The 23,059-nt window shown below is 41.1% G+C and overlaps 1 protein-coding gene across 1 annotated transcript in view; it reads right to left on the reverse strand.

Moving 5' to 3' along the window:
- galnt2 (UDP-N-acetyl-alpha-D-galactosamine:polypeptide N-acetylgalactosaminyltransferase 2) overlaps positions 1 to 22,857 on the reverse strand; it is a 58,305-nt gene extending 35,448 nt beyond the window's left edge. Inside the window, exon 1 of the mRNA XM_020629324.3 lies at positions 22,338 to 22,857. Coding sequence (XP_020484980.1) covers positions 22,338 to 22,433 — 96 coding nt within the window. The 5' untranslated portion in view covers positions 22,434 to 22,857. The remainder of the gene's footprint in view (positions 1 to 22,337) is intronic.
- Between the last annotated feature and the right edge of the window lie 202 nt (positions 22,858 to 23,059).

Raw genomic sequence — 23,059 nt, forward strand, 5'->3', positions numbered from 1 at the left:
TAGCGAGATCTTTCTGTTTCCTGCTAGCATGGCTACAAACTTAAGAACAGAACAAAGAGCACTACTGAAAAGACAGTTAATGAAATCAAACAGAATCATAAAAAATGTAAAAGCCACAGAAACACCTCTTTTCCAATTAGCTCCGTCTTCACAGTTCATGCAGAGCAGTAAAAAAAAAAAGAAGAAGAAGCTAACTAGCTCAAGGGAGATTTCCATTTCTATGACTTTGAAGTTCTTCTAGCAGCCTGTATGGATGTGAATGAGTGTCTGTCACAAGACCAATCAGCAGAGACAATGAGCACCGTGTCTGCTCAAGAAAACAACTTGGAACAAATTAGGATTTAATCCTATCATCTTTGTCTCCCCATCCCCCAAATAGACTAGCAGGGAAACATAATTGGGGTTATGGTATGTATGTGAAACAACAGTTCAAACTGTGTCAGTGTTCATACGTCTGATGGGGGCTCCCTGTGGTGATGCTTTCCTCTCCAGCTCACACTGAAGCTTGTTTATCCAGAGGAACAAAAAAATCTAGGATAAGTCATACTTTTTTTCTCCTCGTCTTTAATCACTGCACTGTGTCCTCAGGCCACACACACACACACACACACACACACACACACACACACACACACACACACACTGTCTGCAGGCAGGAGCTGAGCATGAAAGGAGTGAAAGGAGAGAAAGAAGCTTGTTGCTAGGAGCATCTCTTTAAAAACAGTCATGACTGGGATGTCATTACACAGAGGAGGAGAGGGAGGTTAGATAAGGAGAGAGGATGCAAACACAAGGTTTTGACATTTGTGGTCATTTTGTTTTTGCCTCGCAGCAGAGCTTTCCAGTATTACCGTTTTTAGTGTTCAATCTGCTGAAACTAATTTTTGTTTTTGGCCTCTACAGTAGCAAACTTTTGGAATAAAACTGTCAAATTACATAGAACTGAACTTTTCACCCTGGACACCCCTCTTTACGTCTCCCCTGTCCTCCTCTGATCATTAATCCATCTCTACTCTTCACTCTCCTCTTTCCTCCTTCTTCTTCCCAGCACCAAAGTTTTGACTCTATGATAGTAAAAATTCAGTTTACAAACTAGGTGAATAAAGCCTGGGATAGCATTTGTTGTAGCATAATATGCTAACAAGCTAGCACACACTGACAATTTAAAAATGATGACGCTTTGGGGTAAAGCTTCAACATGCCAGCTTTTTAGGAAATTTGTTTTCAGGCTTGATTTGTGATTTTTTTTCTTTTTTTTGCTCATTTAACTGCTCTTGGGAAATACTGATGCAGGAAGATATCGTATTAAAATGTTTTTACACATGACTGATTACACACATGCTAACATCCCTGTACAAGAACACAAGAGCTAGGCAAAAATTAAAGAAAACTACAATGATGGCAGAGAAATGATGCAAATGATCCTTCAACTGACATTAACAGATTTCTTGTCTCCAGCATCGGGATGAAACGACGTTAATGAGTAAAGTGACAGGATGGTGGCTGTCATGTTGCTTCATATCAGCATCAGTGCTTCTTGTTCTACAATTACACACACTGGAAGCTGACCACACACTCACTCACACACTCACACGTTTGAAAGATCAGTCAATTTTCCCTCACATGCATTTTCAAAATAATTCCCTTTATGCGTGTAGATCTCTGAGTCAGTAGCCCTATCAGACTGCCATCGCAAGGAGCGATATTTACATCCCTGTGATGTTTTGTCTTTTATCTGAATGTTGCAGGGGGACAAAGTGAGCACCCTCTGTACCGTCTTCAAAATACAAGCCATCAGTTTTCAGTATAAATTAACTTTAGTTGCATGGAATCTATCGATCGAAAAGGGACTTGTGTCTAAATATCAGTAGTGATTTAGTAGTTTAGCAGGAAGAAATAAGCTGGCAGATACATGAAGCCAGAGCACCTCAAGTATCTTAGCTGACGACACGTTTCTTATGTTTAAGATGGGGTGTGTTGTTGAAAAAAGTTTGAGAATCACAGCTCACACACACTGAGTGAATCATAAAGTTGTGCAGTTACCCACGTATCTGTGTGTCTCTGTTTGACAATCAATAAGACAAAAGCTCATTAGGTGGTGTGTAAGTTTGGAAAGTTATTCCTCAGTATAAAAACTCAAAACAGGAGACAGACACAGAGAGAGAGAGAGAGAGAGAGAGAGGACAACAATAAGTGGGGTTGGGGGCTGTTTGTAAAATCCACGAGACTTGGTTAAGAATTCAGACTTCACTGAGCAAACTGTGACAAGTCTCACCAGGGTGTGTGTTTGTGCGTGTATGCGTTTGTGTTTATCTGTATGCCAGTGAGCGAGAGAGACAGAGAGAGAGAGAGAGAGAGAGAGACTGCGAGGGAGAGAGACAGAGAAAGACTGCGAGAGAGAGACAGAGAGAGAGAGACTGCGAGGGAGAGAGAGAGAGACAGAGAGAGAGACAGAGAGATAGGTAGAGAGACAGAGAGAGAGACTGCGAGGGAGAGAGAGAGAGAGACAGAGACAGAGAGAGAGAGAGAGCGAGAGAGAGAGACAGAGAGAGGGAGGGAGCGAGAGAGAGAGAGGGAGGGAGAGAGAGAGAGAGAGGGAGGGAGGGAGAGAGAGAGAGAGAGGGAGGGAGAGAGAGAGAGACCGCGAGGGAGAGACTAGGGGGATGTGAGACGGCTCAATGGAGCAATTGTGTCTGCTGGCTTCCTTCCCAAAACCCCATCTGCATCCTTCACACTTTCTCTCACACACTCACACACACACACACACACACACACAAACACGCACACATTCCCGTACACAGACTAACTCCAATCTGAAGACAGTCCGACACACAAACCAAAGATCAAACTAATTATCTTCAGTGTGTGGGTTTTGTTTAATGAGAGCCGAGCTGGTGTAACATCTGAATGTGCTCAAATGAAGATAAGCCAGTTTACTCTCATCTCTTCTTCTCTTCTCAATGCTCCTACACAGGAGTGGTTTGCAGGTAGGTCAGACAATTCTGCATCAAACACGACTGTCTTAAAATGAAGAATGCACTTTTGCAGCAGAACACATCCACCAAGTGGAAAATATTTCACAGGGGTAAAATCAAGACGATTGCAGTGATCCTCACAGCTGCAGCTATGGGGGGGGGGGGGGGGGAACTCTCCTTTACAAGACGATTTGGTACGATTCAATTATATAGAGCTACGATCCAGTTACGTTCAGGAACGCTTCATTAAAATATAAAATGGTACGGTTCGTATTGATAAAAATTGATAACCTTATTGAACCCAAACTCTTTCCTCTATGAAACTAAGAAAGAACATAGAGCCAGTGTGCCATTTCAAAATAGCACATCCTGGTGTTTATTACTTTTCTAATAAGAGAACAGGCCAAATAAATACTCTGACATCATGTTTATGATGGGAAGTCTCCATCACACAAACACATTTTTATTTTTTTTTATTTCACAGGGACATTGCATATTAATAAACATTTCTGTAAATACACCAGAGTTAGCCAAAAGGCGCATTTTCATCCGTTGTCCCTGGCAAGATTTTATAAAAGGCTCAGTAAAAGAAACAAATTTAAACATGGCTAAAAGCTCCATGCCCAGGTAAATGTTGTTACTAAGACAGAAATCTCTGCTCACCAGTACATCTCACTTTGTGAGCTTTATAGCTCTGCTAACACTTAAAACTAAGTATTTAATCCCCCAAGAGGCGAAAAATAAAGCCAATTAACTATAATAGATGAAGAAATAAATACTATGAAAGAGGTCTGTGTGTCTGCTCAGATAGGAAAGCAATGCTGAAAATAAAGAACATATTTCAGGACATGATTCATTATCCTCAGAAATGATTAAATAGAACCCTCTCTCCAGTCATGTTGATGAAAAACTATGAAGAAGCATACGTCATTCATCCCCAACAAAACATCAGTGTCCACAGAGATATTCTAGTTTGTCAACACAACACTTCAATTTATTCGTCTCCCTTACTGCAATACAGTCTGGGCCAATACTTAGAAAACAAACCTTAACATATTTTAACAGACAGAAACGCTTTGTAAGAATAGACACATTTGTCAGCTCAGTCCCTTTTTAAAAATCTCTACCAAATCTGATTCTTTGTGTTTCAACAAAGAATGAATCTTCTACCTTCTATCAGTTTCATCTGATCTTCACACAGCTTTCTTAAGGAATCTGATACCTGACTATACCAATATTTTTAACATCATTTAAAAAATGTCTTAATGATCTTGATTGAGTTAAATTGTATAGAATTTCTATGTTTGTGTCTACCTTTTCTTCTATGACAGAAATAGATATTCATTTGATCTTTTTCAGGTCCTCAAACAAGTCCGCTCATGTTTCATACCTCTCCTGCACATATCTAACCTTTACATCTTTTCTCTATTGTTATCTCTTTTTTTTGCTCGCTCTACAGCAGACAGTTCTTGTTTAACTTTGTTCTTGATAAAGATTTCTGGTACACTCTTGGTAAAATGCTGTTTTCATTTTCTACACTCAAACGTAAAGATGGAGCCATAAGAACCACCAAAGACGATGCAGCATTAACATTAAAGAACAACATTTTTAAAAACACACACAGAGAAGAATAGAAGCACAACTTAAATGCAAAATAATGCTAAACAGTTGTCATCAATGAAACAGTCTAAATAACTCATCAAGTGTTGGTGTTATGACTGCTGGTTGGCGGGGTTGTTTCACTCTGCAGATCTTGGTGTTATCATTATTGTGGGTCATGTATTGTAATGCTGCATAATGTAGCGTAACGTAACATAACGTATGGTATTGTGAGTTACTCTGTGACTCCCACCTCTCGTGTGGACGGGGTTGAGACAGGCCCGTTGTGGACGGACATGACTGGAGGGTCTTTGAGTGATGAATGGAGCCCCATATACCTCAAATGCTCCACTGACTTTAATATGTTGCACGCTAAATAAATAATTATTCTGCGTGGACCAGATTATTTTCATTTCCCACTAATCTCTTGAGTATTCTTACATCAATGGACTGAATAACTTTCCAGAATCCAAAGGAGCTTTGTCTATTACAAAGTGATGTGATTCACAATAAAGAACCAAACAGAATAAGAAGCTGTAGTGTTCAGTAATGATGGATTAACATAATCTAAATCCCTGAAACAGTACACCCCCTAATGTACAGCCTCATTGAACAATCTCCTGCACACTTTGAGTATTCCTTTATACCCGTCTGTTCATCTTTCTCTGGTCAGCCAGCGATTGTTCAACAGAAACAATACACAGAGCTCATGTTCACAGTGTCATGGTGTCCCTTACATCTTTTGTCGTAGTACTGTAATGACGGCTATTGGACACACACAGAAGTCTTTTCATGTTTAGTGAGAAGGGTCAGAGACAGGAGCCTCTGTGTTTCTGTCAACGACTACAGAAGGACATGAAAGAGCATCAAAAAGCTGGCGATAAAAAAAAAAAACGAGAAAGAATGCAAAAAATGAAAGCTGGAGAGTTGATTCACTGCTGTTGACAGAAGCAGAGAAAAGATCTATGAGAGTGAAAAACAAGCAGGCAGAAAGATGAACAAGAGATGCAGAGCAATGAGGCAAGACACCCAACCCAGGTCGTCTCTGTGGTCAAGCAACTTTGTGTTTCTAGCCGTCTATCTGCTTTCAAATACGATATTTGAAGTGCTGACTGAGTAGCACACAGAGCTTAAAACTTCATTGTTAATTTTTTTAATCATTCAATTCTTTAAAAATGTCCTGATTTGACATGCTGGTTATGATGATTTTGCAGCGGGAGAGCTGCTAATTCCCCTGTGAGAGTCGGTGGGAGCTTGACAATTCATTTGAGCAAATGGCTGCAGTCGGTTTTTTTTTCAGGCGAGAGGGAAGGCGCTGCAGGAGACACCCCCGAAATGAGGGAAATACAAAACAAGACAAGAGGGAGCAGAGCGGAAAGGTTGGGAGCGTGAGGATAAAGATGAAGCTGTGGGGGGAGAGAGGGAGTTAAGTGCTGAATCATCTGAGTGTGTCAGCAGAGAGGCAAAAAAAAAAAGTAGGCCATGCAGGGCGGTGGGTTGCAGAGGGTGGGGATGGTTTAGTTGTAGAAACTCTTTCATCAGCCACTTGCTTCCTCTCTTTTCTTTCACTGCACCCCTCTCTTCCTCCCGGCCTTCTTAGAAGCCCCCCCCCTCCTCTTCACTGCTAACAGTAAATGATTGTCCCCGACTCAACCACAGCGGCGGTCTGTGATTACTAGAACCCGAAATGTTCCTTTCTTGCTTTAAGACATATCTTCATGCTTTCATTACATTCTTTATTACGAGAAAATGATTGTGATTTGTGAAAATTACAGCTCCTGGTGTTCTTTAAAGAGAATATAATGGAGAATATAATGAGGGGGTTTGCTCTAAAAAAGATCAAAGTGAAAAGAAGCTTCAGAAGGATTTGTATAAAGTTACAGCAAGAACCTTTAAGAGACCACGCAGAGGTCGTCAATGTTACAGAGTTACTGATAAACTCTTAAATCTCAGCACAGCACATACCACGAGTGTGTGTGTGTGTGTGTGTGTGTGTGTGTGTGTGTGTGCGTGTGTGTGTGTGTTCAGAGAGGAGCTTTAAGCCTATAAACATTTTCTTTCCCGTACAAGGAGAAAAGTGTTCCGCTGTTCTGTAGGTCAGCAGGGGGAAGGTGTGTTTTTGTCAATGGGTATCATGTGTGGATGTGAGCAGCTATAATGGAGGTGGGTCATATGTGTGTATGCTACTCAGAGTGTGTGTTTAGACTGAACCAAAGCCAAGATTTCTACAGTCAGCTGCCTCTTCATGATGTCATGTGTGTGCGCGCTGCATATATTATATAAAGATTCAACACCACATGTGAAAAATAACTCAAACTTATTTAAAAACTAACTCTCCGTGTACAGTATAGTTTCTGGTTTTGCTTACAGTAATTACATGAAGAGATGGCTTTCACTAGAAACTGTCGGACACACTCCTGTTCCAACATAAACCAGAGTTGTTTTGTCCTTGGCCAAATACCAATAACTCCCTCAAAGCAGCCTTAACTTAGGACATACAACATGCTAGGAATTGAGCCCCCTGATGACATCAGCAGGACAAATGTAATGTCTTCTTTCCCCCAATATTAACTGTGACAAGATGTAAATGATGTAAATGAAACCTGCTGAAAGTCAAGTGTTAAGTGTTGTACTTTCATAAACTTGCTGGGGGGACAAAAAAGATGATGTAATACTTGAAATCAAAGAAGCAGAGTCAAAGGTACCCCAGATTCAAGTTCTGAACATGTGCTAAGCAACACTAGAAAAAAAAAACAGTTCCTCCAACTCCCATGATGCATCTCAAACCTTATGAAGTCTTTCTGTCTGGTACACACTCATATCTGTCACAGTACAAACCCCCAGTTTGTAACTTTCTTCTAGCTTTCTGCCACAAATCTATAGTTTCCAAGCCCACTCTAAGATAACCAAGATGACATCACTATGACATCATCAGACAAACACCTCCAAAGCCAGAGAGCCCGTAAAAAAAAAAGTTTCCAAAGTCTTCCCATCCTAAGTCAACTGATCTATCAGTTCATGAAATGACCCATTTAAGTCTGTTAACTGTCCTTAGGACACATATTTTCATTTATAAATGTCTTTTTTTGTATATTTTGAGTCATTAAAATACTTTCTATGCATTATTGATCAGTTCCTGATGGATCCCTGCTGTTGTGTGCGTCTGTGTTTGTGGCTGACTGTTTATGTTATACACTAACATAAACAGTTAATCCTCCAGGATCACGACAACATCTTAGATCATCTCAAAATTCACAGACATGTTCCACGGGCTGAAGTACAGAAGGCGAGCAGATGCGCAACTCTTAACAAAGGCTATAATTACAAACTCTCACTGTCGCTCTGTTCCTTTTCTGGCACACAAAGCAGAATTACTTCTGTAATGGGATACAGGCTCTTTGAAACAAATTGCTACTCTCATCACGCTGCTCTCCCTGGGGAAATGCATACGTCTCATTTTGAGTTATGACACATACTTTCAATAACCAGGCAGTGACATATTACAGACCTTAAGCAAGCCTTTTTCATGAACTGGTCTGATTGTGTATACAGTTTTAGGATATGTTGTCAGAAATATTTGGCCATGGCTGATAGGCTGCTGTACCACTCCTTATCCATTACTTTAAATGTGTGAAGTGTGAAGGCCTCAAAGTCCTAAAGACAAACTGTTTATTTATAACTATATAGATCCTTAAGCACTGTACTTTTCCTTTTGTTCCCTTTAAACAGCTATGACTTCTCATCTCACAATCTCTCAGCTGAAAGTCTCCCAGCAAACAATCAATAGCCTCTTTCACACATGCACTACACTTCTGAAAATACCCCATAATGTTTAGGTTGGGTGTTGGTGTTAACGCAAAATTCAAGAACATTCACTGCAAGCGATGTGGGTGGAGGAGTGAGTGGGTATATCATGTGACTTGTGTGAAACTGGTGGACCTTTATGCACATAATGAAGCTGCTTCATACTCTTTCTGCTTGTCAGTATGTTCTTTCCCACTATTTTGTTTATTCTGTGAAAACATCCGATTACACGGAGCATCGATATAAAGACAAAAACTTGCATAGTGTAAGCTCTGTTGATTCATTCACCCCCTTGGCCTGACATGTCTCTCCTCTGATTTTCTTTTTAAAACTTGTTGAACCTTTTTCCTTTTTGTTTAGTTTCACTGTCAGGCTTCTCTACAGCGCGTAACGTCTGCTTTCCCGAGGACACGTAGGATCATATGAAATCACATGAGCGTCTTGTGACACTTCAGATAATCCTAATAATATTCTGTAATAATAATTATGATAATAATAATAATAATAATAAAAGTAGCTCCTCTAAAAAAAACATGTTACAAAGTGCTTGACAATTAAAACTAGTAAAAAATAAATACACAAGTCCATGAATAATAAAACAAATAATTAGGCAAATAAACTGAAACTAAAACAAGACACATACCTGTAGTGAATGATGCTTCCCTTTTTTAAAAATGTTTTGTTTCCCAAGTTTGCAATTTTAGAAAAGAGAAATTCTCTCCATGAGCACAAAATGCAACACAACCACCACGTCTGTTTGGATTGGAAACACCTGAAGAACTAGGATGGAGAGCAGCGGCTTCAGAGTATGCTAATTCAGCGGATAACTAATTCAATATTCAAAACAGGTTTCCTCTCCACTCCAACACACAAAGGTAACCAGTGTGTTTGTTAATGTACCCTTTGGGCTGCATGTTTGTTGTTTATTCCCCTTGTTGGCGTTGTGTTTTTATAGCTGAGCTTGTTTGTAGGACAAAGGATATGATACTACGAACACACAGGATCCAAATGATACACCCAGAGCAAGTTCTTTTTTCCTCAGTCATTTGTCTGTTACATTTTTGTTTGTTTTAACCTTGTATTATTTTTCTGTCTGAAATGTAAAGCACTTTGTGTGTCTAATTTTGTTGTATGAAGAGTGCTACAAAATACAGTCTAAATGATTGATTGATTGAAAATTATTTTTCAACTGAGAGCAATAACGGAGGTTTTATTCTCCATTGCTAATAGCTGCTCATTTACAAACTGTGAGAAGATTGAGCAATACCTCGTGAGAGAGCACAGTAATGTGTTCACAGAAACAGCAAAGGAATCAGTCCAGACATAATTCAAATTGTCTGATGCCACAGTGTAGTTCTAACTCCTGCCATTATAGTTTTGACATTTTCATCTCATCTAGGTTTGTTCATACATTTCTGTTGAGCCAGCAGACATGCTGAACCGTGTCTGTCACTGTGTATGGCTGCAGGTTTTTGTGCTTCTGCAGTTAAACACATGCTCGTTCAATCATTCACAGGGTTGGTGGAAATCTCATCTCTGACCTGTGAGAAGATCACACGCTCTGAGGCTGCCATGTTGTTAATGAACGGCAGCAGGAGGACGAGTGACTGGAGAAGAGAAGGAGGCAGAGGGGTGAGACAGGCCGCCGCAGGAACAAACTCAGCTGACAGACAGTAAGGAAAGGAAAATTAATCAGACAGCCTAACTATCCAACAAAGAGAACCTTATTCAATATATAAGTACTCCAACTTCTTCCCAGAACTTGCTGTGAGCTGGCAGTACCTGCGTCTGTAAACTGTGCGTTAGCAGCAGCAGACTTGGCTCCCTCTCCAACATGACGTTAGGCACAGAGCATAATGACAAGCAGCAAGGAAGGTGTGAAGCAACCCGTTTCAAACAACCTAAGGTGTTAGGTGTTTCAGCAATTCTTAGCCCCCTTGATGGGGTCTGACACAATCACATCTGTTTCACTCCCACCCTGCCGAAAGCACAGATAAATGAAGCTATACCATTTAAGGCAGAAACGCACAGAGACGCACCAAAAGGCATGCGGGCCTGCTGGCCCAAAAGCTCAGGATATTTCTCCCACTCGGTAGGTGGTTTGTAAAACTGCGGGTAAGGGCCCAAAATAGGTCACAGGCCTGCTTCAGGTTGGTCTGAACATGGCGACAACTTTTTCATAATTTTCCCCACAGGATGACGACTGAGTTCTGGCAGACTGCAGAAGAACAAACAAACTAAATAATGAAAAAGAAAATAACTGCTACGAGAATGCAAGCATGCATAACAACAACAAAAAAGTATATTTGCGCAAGACCAAAAAAAAAAAAAAAAAAAGCAAGGACAGCAAATAACCAGGGGAAAAGAAACCACAGAAGGAAGAGAGTGCATTACCATATGGTCTGAAGAGAAACAGAAGAGTTTAACATCATCACACAGTGAAATATAAGCCGAGTCAGTGGACAAACATCCCTAAACAAACACACACGCAAACACACTGACAACTTTAACGAGAGCCATCACAAATAGTTTAAACTTTTCAGGACGATTACATTTCAAACAGTAGAAACAGAATCTTTATTTTTCATATTCTAGTGTTCAATTGACTGCAGGCAGAAGTTAATACTGTCACTAGCAGATTTCATCAGCCGTTGTTAGCCAGCTAATTAAGCTAATGTTGCGTGACATTGTTCTTTTGGATGTTTCCAGCTGACCTGCTTTAAAACAAAAATCTCTTGAAATACGTTCCAACCGTAGTAGTCATTATGTATGAACATGTACGGTTAAAAGAAGACAATGATTTAGCTGACTGGTTGCAGAAGGGCAGCTGATGTCCTGTATAGTTAACTAATAGCTGACTGTGTGTGTGTTTGTGTATGTTTGTGTGTGTCACCCTGACCCTGGGAACATGCAGACAGTACGGGAAACAGAAGCTGCGGCTAACCAAAAAAGAAAATCAGTCAACATCTGGTGATTGTAGGGTGTTTATTTTGGACCTTTTAAACCCAACAAAGTAAGATAACATGAAATCCTTGGAGCCTTGAAAGTAAGGGCTCAGTGGGAGGTACTTAACCAGGTTGGTCCCATCGAGATTAAGAACCTCTTTTCCAATGGAGACCTTGCCAAGACAGTCAGCAGCAAAAACCCAAAGTTGTTAGCCTTACATGCTAGTCTTTGTAGCGGACGTCAGCACAGACAAACGTACTTCATTCATACACTGCTAGTGTTGTGTTGGGGGAGGGTTTAATGAATGGTCATTTCATATTCTAGCAGAAACCTAAAATTCTCAACAAGTTTCCCTAAGTGAATACACTACAGTAAGAAGTGTGGTTTAAATCGGTTTCTGGCAGCATCCCTGACTGGAACTTATGGGTGCAGCAGCTTATTCTGGGTAACAAAGCTTTTCCTACCATAAACCTTTATACATGAACTCATACTGTACAATTACAACTGGCACAGACTGTAGAGTCCTGAGGCAGCAGAACCAGACAGGAATTGACAAGACTCATTACGTATAAACCGTCTGATGACAGGAACCCTAGACGAGGGTTTCTGTTCAAATTGAGGGTTCATGTTCAAAGAGAGGCATACTTTACATTCATGTTAAATATTTAAATGCAGCCTTCTGCTTCTACATAACCACCATCCTGTATGGCATACTTCCTCTGTGAAAGAAGGAGAAGTATGCCATACAGTAGCAGTCTGTTTCAAATACCACAGGAGCTTTGCAGTCTCAGGAGTCTTTTTTTGGGGGGGTATGATTGATTTTCAGGTTTTTCCCCTTCTGACTTGGGAAAAAAGGACTTCTATTTTTGCTGCAATTCAAGCTGCGTCTTCAGAGCGTTTTTGGAGCCATCCAATACAGACACCGCAATTGAACTTGAAGGAAGGACTGGGAAAAGGATTGTTTTGTGTAAAATTGAGTAATAGGTTGGTCAGCTCAGAATAGTCTGAGACATAAGTCCCGATTCTGCTGACGTGTCTCCGAGAGTTGAGACCAGCCCACAGGAAAAAGGCAGCAACCCGGGAGAACATGTGGGCAAATACACAGTGAATCACGTTTACACACTAAGGCTGCCTGATTATTCATCCGGTCTGTTGTGGGTATAAAATACGTCATTTCAGTTTCCAGTGATGAATCTGACTTAGGACTAATCTTATGGTCATTCAAACAGTCAAACAACCAGCCTGCCAGTAAGTCATTTACTCTAATTACTCCTCATTTTAAACTAGGAGAAGCCAGCACAGCAGAGTCAGCAGTTTTGCTTCCTGAAACTCATTTTGACAAACTGTAAAAAGACTCTTTGCAAGCTTCCTCTTCTTTAACAGTTTTTTTCAATAGTATTACAAACTTTATTGTGGACTTTGGACTTGTTGGGTGTTCATGTTAAGTGCGAAAGCAGTGTGTGGGGTCATGACAGGAGCCTGTCATAAAGTAGGCCAACATCACATATGTACATGTTACATTCAATCATTTCCAACGCAAACCCATCAACTGTCCTTCAACACATTACAGAAAGTATTTTCTGATTGTCTTTTGCTACACCAATTTTATCGAGCTGCTTTTCCTTTTTTCCCTCAAGTCCCTTTACCTTCATTACCCTGAGTGCAGATAACCTGCAGAGAGCCGACCTGAGACTTGGTCAGCAGAGGTAGTGCTTTTTGTTGAGGAAAACAGAGGCTTGCTCTTAAGTCTTAGGATAACTGCTTTGCATTCTGGTCTATTGTGACTCCTGTCAGTCATGTTCTTACACCCATGCTGACAATCAGCGCAAAATGGTTACAAACAAGTATTTTTATTTTACACGCTGACACCAGAACCAGAGTCATAAATACCATTAATACCCCCACTGAGCAAATGTAGACCCCAAAATCGTTTCTCAGCCAACAAGTCAAGCTACAGTTTAGGGTCACCAGCTGAATGGTAGGGTATCTGGGATTTATCTGTATGCTCCTCTCCTCCTCTTTGTGTACCTCTGCAGAGCATGTGATTGTCATTAGATTCTTCTGTAACTGTAGACTGAACAGGTACGTAAAGAGGAGATGGTTCGCACTTCTCTCACACTGATAGGCTATATCTTTTTTAAATAAGCCAGATCCCAAAAAATCTTCAGGGAAATAAATCCCTCCGGTTATTACTGAGATATCATTAATGCACATTAGTAAGTTAATTAGACATTTTGTGAGTAACTGTGTCGTAAAGAGTCTGAATTTATGGCCTTCAACCACATTTTTATAACTTCAATAATTTCCTCAAGGCTTAGCTGAATTATGGTCTTCACAAGAATGGAACTCGTGAAGTCACAGCGACCTTGACCTTTGACCACTGAAAGAGAGTCAAGTCATCCTTGAGTTGTAGTGGATGTTTTTCCCAAATCAAAAGAAATTCCTTCAAGGCGATTTTGAGATATCCAAACCACCCACAAATCTAAATGTCTCACAAACTAATAGAAGAATCAGTCTTTTATTTTGTTTTATAAGGTATGTATCAGCCCTTTCAGACTTTCATCAATATTAATGAGCAGTCAGTCAGAGGTAGAGTCAGTGCTGAACATTTCCAAACTAGGATAAAAGACGACAAAAGGACAAATTAAATGCCAAAATTAGAGCAAGGGATAAATAAAGAAAACGCCTAAAAGATAAAGAGCTACTTTAATATCTGGTTTAAGACAGTAACCAGTGTGTAGTAAACATGCATGTTTTTGATGGATCTAGGTTTTTTTGAGCAGCTGAAAACAAATGCTGGTTCATTATTGAAAAAACATGATGTAATGCAGGGTGAGAAATTAACACCTCCCACCAGACCAGTGTTCAAAAAAATCTATCCACCCACCACTTTGGCAGATAGCCACACAGTATTTGGACAACTCTTCCAAAAATCACTTACTTTAGCTGCAGAGTTTCAGCACATGTAGAGAAGCTTTTGTCATGCTGATAATGAAGCTGATTTGCATGCAACACATTAAATAGATAAACCCGGGAATATCCTTTCTGTTTGCGATGCTTCCTGATTGACTTTTAGCTAACTAATGTTCTAATGCGGTCATATTTAAAATGTCTTCAAAACATCTCAAATTAACTTGTAAAGGTATGTTCACTTAAAAGTTGATTTTCATTTTGTGATTGATTTGTCTGCTAAATACCATAAGGCCTTGAAGAATGGCTTCTAAAGATAATCGTTGTGCATTTGCTAAATAGTGCCAAAAACTGTGAAAACTGTCAGAAAAGAAACAGAGGAAAAATGTCTGCATCTCATTCAAGGTTGATATCAGCATCAGCATCAAGATTCTGTGACCTAAATGTGACAGAGCCACACACATCGACCGTGAAGGTTTCAGGATGGAGTGGGAGGCCAGGATGACAGTTTCATGTACCTCAATCCGCCCTGCGTTAAATTCGTCCTGAAAGTCAACAGCAACAAACAGCTTAGAGCTATGCAGATGGAAAATCCCGACACAGATTTGGAATCCTTTAAAAGACAGACAAAATGTTCTCCACAGACTTTAAACAAAGCATACAGGCCTGAATAGATAGATCACGGCACAATCAACTATGCATAGGTAGGGTTAAAGTCTTCTACTGCTCTCAAAAAAAGAGAGTGCCCAAATTCCCCTCAGAAAGCTTGTCGGGATCATTTGGAATAATGTAAGTCCAGCACTTCAACCTGCAGGTGGAATATGAGAAAAATCTATTTCAGTTGGTTTGCAGTTAAATCTTCAGAAAAACAGCAAAAATCAAACATTTGAAGGTCTGTCTCTTTTTTTTTTTTCTTTTTCTGATATTTCATTTTAAGAACTCCTTGTATAACCAAAACAACACAGCTGCATCATTTAAATCACAGCATTACCTTGTCAAGTAGCATTGACTGTAAAAACCTCAATTCAATGCCATGTTTTTTTTTAGTTTTTTTTTTTAGAAGGCATATTAAACTTGTGGCTGAAAGTCTTTCCCACAATCATTTCATAGGCAAAGCGTGGCCACCTGCACTTCCTATCAGGCCTATTTGAATAATTCTCACAGATAAGCGCTGAGTTGACTGTTTACAGCTTCACTGTGAGGTTTTGAAGACGTCAGTGTTGTAACACAGCTACGATAGTCCTCTCAGTGACAAACTGAATAAAAGAGGGCTGCTCTGTTTTCTCTTGGTGTCTGAATAAAAAACAGACCTCTGAAAAGCTCTCATATCAGCGCCGGTTGCATGAACAATACCCTTCCCTCTTTCAACTTTTTCCATGAATGCTCATTCGTCTGCCAAGGAAGGAATCAAGCCAGGAAGAAAATAATCCAGTCTGAAGCACACTCACAGATGCAACATGCGGTTGTGTTTAACCACACTGAACCTACCATCCAGAGGGTTGGATACGAAGATAGAAAGAAGAAATACAGTGAAATAAAAACTGGAGTTCCCATGTCAAAGATCAAGAAGGAAAACGATCTGCTGGAGGATGAATGACAGTATGATATGAACGTACATATTCTTTATACACCCACCTCTGTAGAGCTATTAACTAAACTCTATTCCTTTTTTCCTGGCAATGTCTCCGTCTCTCTCTGAACAGTTGCCTGTCTGTTAGTTCTGACAGATTAAAAAAACAGGTCCGTCTAACTAGTGGAAAAAAAAAAAGCTGCCAAATCTGACACAACCCATCCTTCCCCTGTTTGGATCAAGCCCCCAGGATGTGCACCGACAGTTGAAGTTAATTTTACATGGTGGCAAAACCTGTTATCTTACAGCGTCACATGATTCCATTGGGCCCAAAAAGACGTGTTCCATATTCAATAAAATAACCTGGGACCCCACAAAATAATGTAGAATGAAATGCTGCATTGGCCTTGAATATAGCTTTAGATTATCACTGCAGCTAGCTAGCAAAATATGCTAATAACTGGCTACTATTAGAGGGTAAAGAAGCTGTATTTAATTTATTTATTACAGTTTTATTCTTGTGTTTGTTTTATGTCAAGGCTAATTCTAAATGCAGAACACCATACAGGCTCAAGTTTCAACATATGGTGAAGGCCAAAGCTGGACAGGCCTGCGAGATATGGTCGCTCGGCTCTGATTGGACAGTCTGTATTTGGGGGAGGTATTTAGCAACTTGTTCATTCCTGACATCAAAGGGGGAAATCTGGAAGGGCAGGATAAAACAGAAACAACTTCTTTCCTCCAACGAGTGGTCCACACTGTCAAATGTCCCTTGAGCAAGTCTACCCCTCCCCCACACACTGACACACACACACACACACACACACACACACACACACACACACACACACACACACACACACACACACACACACACACACACACACACACACACACACACACACACACACACACACACACACACACACACACACACACACACACACACACACACACACACACACACACACACACACACACAGCTTCACACAAGTGAAGCTCCTTCAACAGAACGATTTCTCTCTCCTGGGACTGCTAAGAAGTTGTGTAACTCTAATGTGACCGTGACGCAGTTTCTCGGTTCAAAGACTGTTTTTATTTAGCTATCCCCTAACTAAATAATTCCTTTAAAAACATCACAAATGAAACAGCTGCAGCTGCTTTGTGTCTTTGTTTACACTCTGAATCATGCCAAATCTGTCAGAAGTGAGCATTACTTAAAAGAAACACACACACACACACACACACACACAATCAATATTTCAAAGAAAAACTGTACATTTGAGGACAGTTGGGCATCCACAGCTTAATTCAAGCCTTTATCGATTCAGTGTTTGCTCGATGGGAGTGCATTCAATAAGTCAGAAATAATGGATGCTTTCTGGTTTAAATTGCACTGTATTCTTGTCATAAACATATCAAACTGCTGAGGCCTCAAGTGGATTTGAAGCCACAGGTGTGTTTGCTAAATGACTGTGCTCTTGTTACACAACAGCAGGAACTCGAACACATGTGAACATTTTTATGAGTTCAAACAGTGTGTGTGTGTGTACAAAAGCCTGCATATATTGCAGAGATATGACCATAAAGATTACAGATACAGTGGTGGGTCTGTGTCTCACTCAAGCAGACAATGAGGACTGCTTTGTTGTAAAACATAAGCGGGCCTCCATCTCATTCCACATCCATCCAATTACAGGCATTATACATCAATAACACTAACTCATCACCTCACCCTCACCGACAGTGACATGCAACGCCTCTGCAATAGTTTTTGCAGAACAGGCCGAGTCAGGTAAGTCACACTGCCTATAATGATAGACTGATAAAAGGTGAGGTTTGGGGCATGCACGGACATGCAGAACCTGAACACCTAGAGGTGCAGATAACAGCGGCCGAAGTATTCCCACAAGACTTGAGGACCAGTCGACCTTAAAAGCTCCCACGGATCCCTGCTGCTGAGCCAATTTATATGTGCACTTGTGAATCCTCTACCACCAACTACAAGCTAATCCAATCCTCTGGCTAAAATCACAGCGCTCTGAGAAATAGCTGAAGTGATCCACCTTTGGGTGAGAGCTGAGCCCCATATCAACGGCTGACAAATTGTGCATGAGTCAACCTGGCTGGACTGTGTTTACAATACGTGTCTGTACAGTAATCTTTCACTTGCAGGACCTGAATTAAAAACATGTGAATGTAGAGTTCATTTACACTGCATTTGGGCTAATATACCATTTTCATGTAATAAAAGTGTAAAATAAAAAAGGCTTGTCACTATAATCACTCCAATTACAGCTGAAAACGTTCTTTGTACTGTGGTTTTCTGCAACCCTCCCCTAACTGCCATTTAGCTTCCATCTCACACCGCTGATTAGCAGGAAAGTAGACTCAACAGTGGGATGTTGGTTTCTGAAAAAAAAAAACCTTCAGAGCTCTGTCCCACACAGAAGACTTTAAAGCGGCTTCCTGGTGAGCCAGCCACATGCTTGTAACATTGCCTCTACTGTGTTCAACAATGAGCATATAGGTTTGTATAAAGTAGCTCTACTGGGGTTTTCCTGAAGTTTCCTGTCATTCACAACATTGTGTATCGTGTTAGGCAGGAGGAAGAAAGGGGAGACTTCACTTTCGACTCACAAACTGCAGGACACCAGCATCGCATATATCATGTTTCCCAGAAAGATGCCAAGAGGCAGATAGTAAGAGTGGTTTGATGAGAAATCATGGACCTTTGTCGAAAAGAAAAGAGTATGCAATATGTATTTCTATGACTTTACATAAATCAGAATTACTTTATTTATAACCAGGGGGGAATTGAGAATTACAAGATGAGAGTGAATGTCTCAAATGTATCCCACAGCATAGAACCACAAAACTGGTGTCACACATTCTCGATGTGATGGTAAACCAACCAGGTGTCAGCTCGTGTACTCTCATTTTACGATGCAGGTCGTTGTCATTCAGGGCAATAAACCTGAGAAATTCTCCAGACCACTCATTAATACCGTGTACACTCCTAAAAGACAGACTTCAGTGACAGCTCTTAAATTTATGATCAAAGACATCAGGAACACAACATCTTGCTCTGGACAGGTAAAGACACGTGTGAAAATGGTTGGATTAACTTGGCAGAAATAGGGATATTAAATGTTGCAGACGAAACCATTATGTCTGATTAGCACTGTGTTCCAAAAGTGCGACTAAGACAAGCTCAAACAAGAGGACACTTTCCCAAACAGCTTACTTTAGAACTGTCACTCCTCTGGTTGAGAAACTGTCTAGATTATTTAGAAGTGTGAGAGAGCCGTGAGAGAGTGAGTCCTGCTCAGTCTGGCAGACAGAGAGCTGCTGTATTCAACACAATTCTTTACAAGCAGTAATGACCCAACATGTCGATTTGTGAGATGTAATGTTGGAGGCAGGCACTATCTGTGAACAGATGTGTTGAAATGTGTGCTGGATATAAATAATATTTGTCATTTAAAATAAGGTATTTGGATATTTTTTTTTACATTGTCTTTGCACCACTAAACCATACATCTACAAGTCCCCACTCTTGAGTCTGACTCATGAATGATTTAATGCACAGATTTGATATTCACACCTTAAACAAAGAGAAGCTTTTGTCCATATTTGGAGACCTTTCAGCACTGTTTATCTAAAGTTAACCTTTCATTTTACCTGTCCGAGAAGAAGAAAAGAGATCAAAAGTAACAAGATGGAACTTTTTTATTTAACTTTGATAGGAGTTGCTGGCACGTACAGTACTAAAAGGAATAGTCAGAAAATCAATCCCTTAGTATTTATATTATAATCAATTTATCACAATTTGTAATCTATAAAGATATACAGTTATTACTCAGTCCCCGTAAATGTAAAGATTGTGCTTTTTTCAGACTGTGTTTTACTTATCTTTGGGGCTTAGACCACCAATAGAAAAAGAGACATTCTAAGGCATTGCATTGGATTCTGGGAACTCTTGCAACTCTAAGGGGGTTCTAAGTTTGCATTTTCTAAATGTTTGATGACATAGAATCTCATAAATTGGGTTGTAAGTTTGTTCTCTGGGTCCAGAAGCTTATTCAAAACCTTAAACTTTGGTAGAGGTCTTTAGGTATCATTTCCAAGCAAGCAAAAAAACTGAACCCAACTATCATCCTCTAAAAAAATCTAGTGCAACAAACTTTCTTTTAACACTGGGGTACTGCCTATGATCAGGTCGGGCTTTATAAAAGCATGCAATCTCTTTCTGACTCTGAGCATTTAATCTATTGGATGATTTTAAATGTCAAGAGAATTTCAACTAATACAAATGCTTCTTGAATGAATTTCCTCCCCTCACTTTAAAGCCTTTGAGTGAGACTTGAGTGCTTTTGAAAAAGTCACAAAAACAGCAGCTACAAAGTTTTTCTCATGGAAGTGTGAGAACTTATTTAAACCCCTCAACTCCTTCAAAGTGGAGGATGATTTGATGGAAAATAACAATTAACCTGTGCAGCACCAGCATTGTTTAAACAGATTAAATCTCTCTCTCACTCTGGGTAAACACAGCAGCCAGGTGTAGCCCATAATCCAGGCTCCACATTAATGCAGCCTGCAATCCAACTCCAGAGAAAGTTGCTTATCATGGAGTGCCACTTTGACCCTCTTGACAACCACAAATACAGAGAGAGAGAGAGAGAGAGAGAGAGAGAGAGAGAGAGAGAGAGAGAGAGAGAGAGAGAGAGAGAGAGAGAGAGAGAACTATCAGCCTAATGGAAAAGTAAAAGGGCTGCTCTGGTTGACTGGAGCAAAGCAAACACACAGAGACAGATAGGACAAGACAAGAGACAGGTGGAACACACACAGGGCTTTCTCACAAACACACACAACCGAGTCTAGAGGGGCAATAGAGGGAATGCACTGTGCACACAACCACCCACGCAGAGCACCTCACACAAACTGCAGGAGGTTACACTGGCCCACACTCACACACAAGCACACAAAGTTAACTGAAGCTGGATGATCCAAACACAATCAAGTCACTGTGCTCCGTTGCTCTCCTTCATTACACACACACACACACAGAAAAAAGACGTGTGTACGACGGTCAGTCTCCTACACCTGGTGGAGATTTAAGTTACATGTCATGCATGACGTGTCTTGAGAAAGTTCTCAGTCGTCCAGGTTCATGGCAATTCAAAATCCAACAGTAGTATGCAAACTGCTGCGAGTACAGGCCTGGTATCTTATGAATGGAATCCCTGCCTCCACATACACTAAATGAAGCTCACCAGCTCACAAAGAGGAGGAATCTGCCAATACGTACGCTGTGAATGTAAACATAAAGAAATGGTTGAAACACAATTGTCAGTTTCATAAATAGCCATCATTTTACTAGAAAAGTCCAATTCAACTGTCTGGTCATAAACCCTTATGAACAAGGTGTTCATAAGGGTTTATGGTTTAATGATCCTGGGTTTCTGTTGAATTGTATTGATCTATGACATGTTACTAACATAGCTGCAAATTCTATTCTTCTCCAGCATTCAAATGCCGGGTCATTACTAATTAATTAATGCTCTATTAAGAATCAGAGAGGTGAAAAAGGGTCAATAAGCAAAATGGTGTGTCTTTTCAACTTTCCATTCACTGTATCTTAACTGATGTAAAGTCATTTACTGTTTGGCTTTTTTGCTTGAGAAACCACTACATTTCTCAAATGATAGTCACATCAATGAAATAGCCTTTTGTTTCAGCTCTAGCCTTCAATACTAATCGTATGCCTAGTTGATAGGGCAAGTATAATGTCAGTCATATTAAGTTGAATAACAGCAACAACAAAAAAAACGGAGCAATATTAAGAGGATTAAAGTGTTTTAGTAGAGAAGGGAAACCACATCATCATCCAAGTTAAACTGCAGCTTTGTTCCCAGAGTAGGAAGAAAATCACGTACTGACAGCATGGTCCATGTGTCACTTTAACTCAATGTTAAACATCATACTTCCTGATCTGTGCTCATTTCTCTTAGCGGCAGCAGCAACTTGTGCTGACGTGCTCTATAGACTCACCCCCCCACCCCCCTTACCACCACCCCCGGCCCTGTGAGCCAGGCCAGCAGCCCGATATTAACAACAACCCCCTTTTGCATGCTTCCACCTCTATTCTGATCTTGCAATAACCGGCACCGCCACGCTACGAATGTTAACATGCAGCCCGGTGTGGACGTGCTCCGTGCCCGCTGCCACGAGAAGGCAATCACCGGCACAGCGGGAGGTCCGTGCACGCCGACCGGCCAGCCCCAACTACCCCTGCTGCCCTTGTCCACACACTCATCTCCACCAAATCAATGCCTGCCCACTGATACTAGTAGGCCCTTTATCCCCGTCCCTCACAGCATCAAAACCGAGCCCCCGAAAAAAAAGCAAACGAGCGTCAAATCACGGAGCTCCATCTTCGCTTTGTCCTGGAAGAAAACATCCACACGGACACCGCGACGGACCGTGTGGGGCAGGGGGGGGAAAAGCAGTCGAGGAACAGAAAATCCTACCTTTCGACTCAACGCTGTCCCCGAGTAGAAGTAGTAGGCTATCCCCAGCACCCACAGCACCGCAAAACACAACAATATCCTCGATTTCCTCCGCATGGCTGTCCCGTTCGTGTCGTCCTCCTTGCCTGCGCGTTTCGGTGTTGCCTCTTCTCCGGTGTGTGTCTGTAGCGGCGGCTCGTCCCGGTCGGCTGTGTCCGAGCAGGGCGCTTCTTCGGGCGGCTTCTGCAGGATTCGTCAGTCGGTCAGGGGGAGCGGTGGGAGCAGGAAGCAGCCAGCCAACATCAGCGAGGTTAGAGGGCAAAGGCTAGCATACTCTAATCCAATCAAACACCGGCTCAGGCAGCCCTGGAGGAGGGCCGGTCCAGGCAGCGAGTCGAGCCGTGCCGTGCGGTTCTGTGCTAAAGCCGAGCACAAGGGGGTGGGGTCAGTCAGTCCCTGTAGAAAAGGATAGTTGTTAAATATCTTGTTGTGTAGCTTTTGGAGCTGTGTTAGAGAGGATCTGTGATCATCATCATGCTACATGATTTCACTGTCTGCCGAGAGCTGCACTTGCTTTGATGAGACGCCAGGGGCGCCAGAGTCACTTTAACCCAAGTTTAACTGTGAAAACAGAGGTTGCTGTGTGTCTGGTTCAGAGCCAACTCAGCAAAGACAGACACAACCTCAGAGGCCTCATGACTGTCGCTTTACCCCCTTTTTTCCTTTCCTTCCTTCATTCATTT

Source organism: Labrus bergylta, chromosome 3 (genome assembly GCF_963930695.1).
Source record: "Labrus bergylta chromosome 3, fLabBer1.1, whole genome shotgun sequence".
NCBI classification, from domain to species: Eukaryota; Metazoa; Chordata; class Actinopteri; order Labriformes; family Labridae; genus Labrus; species Labrus bergylta.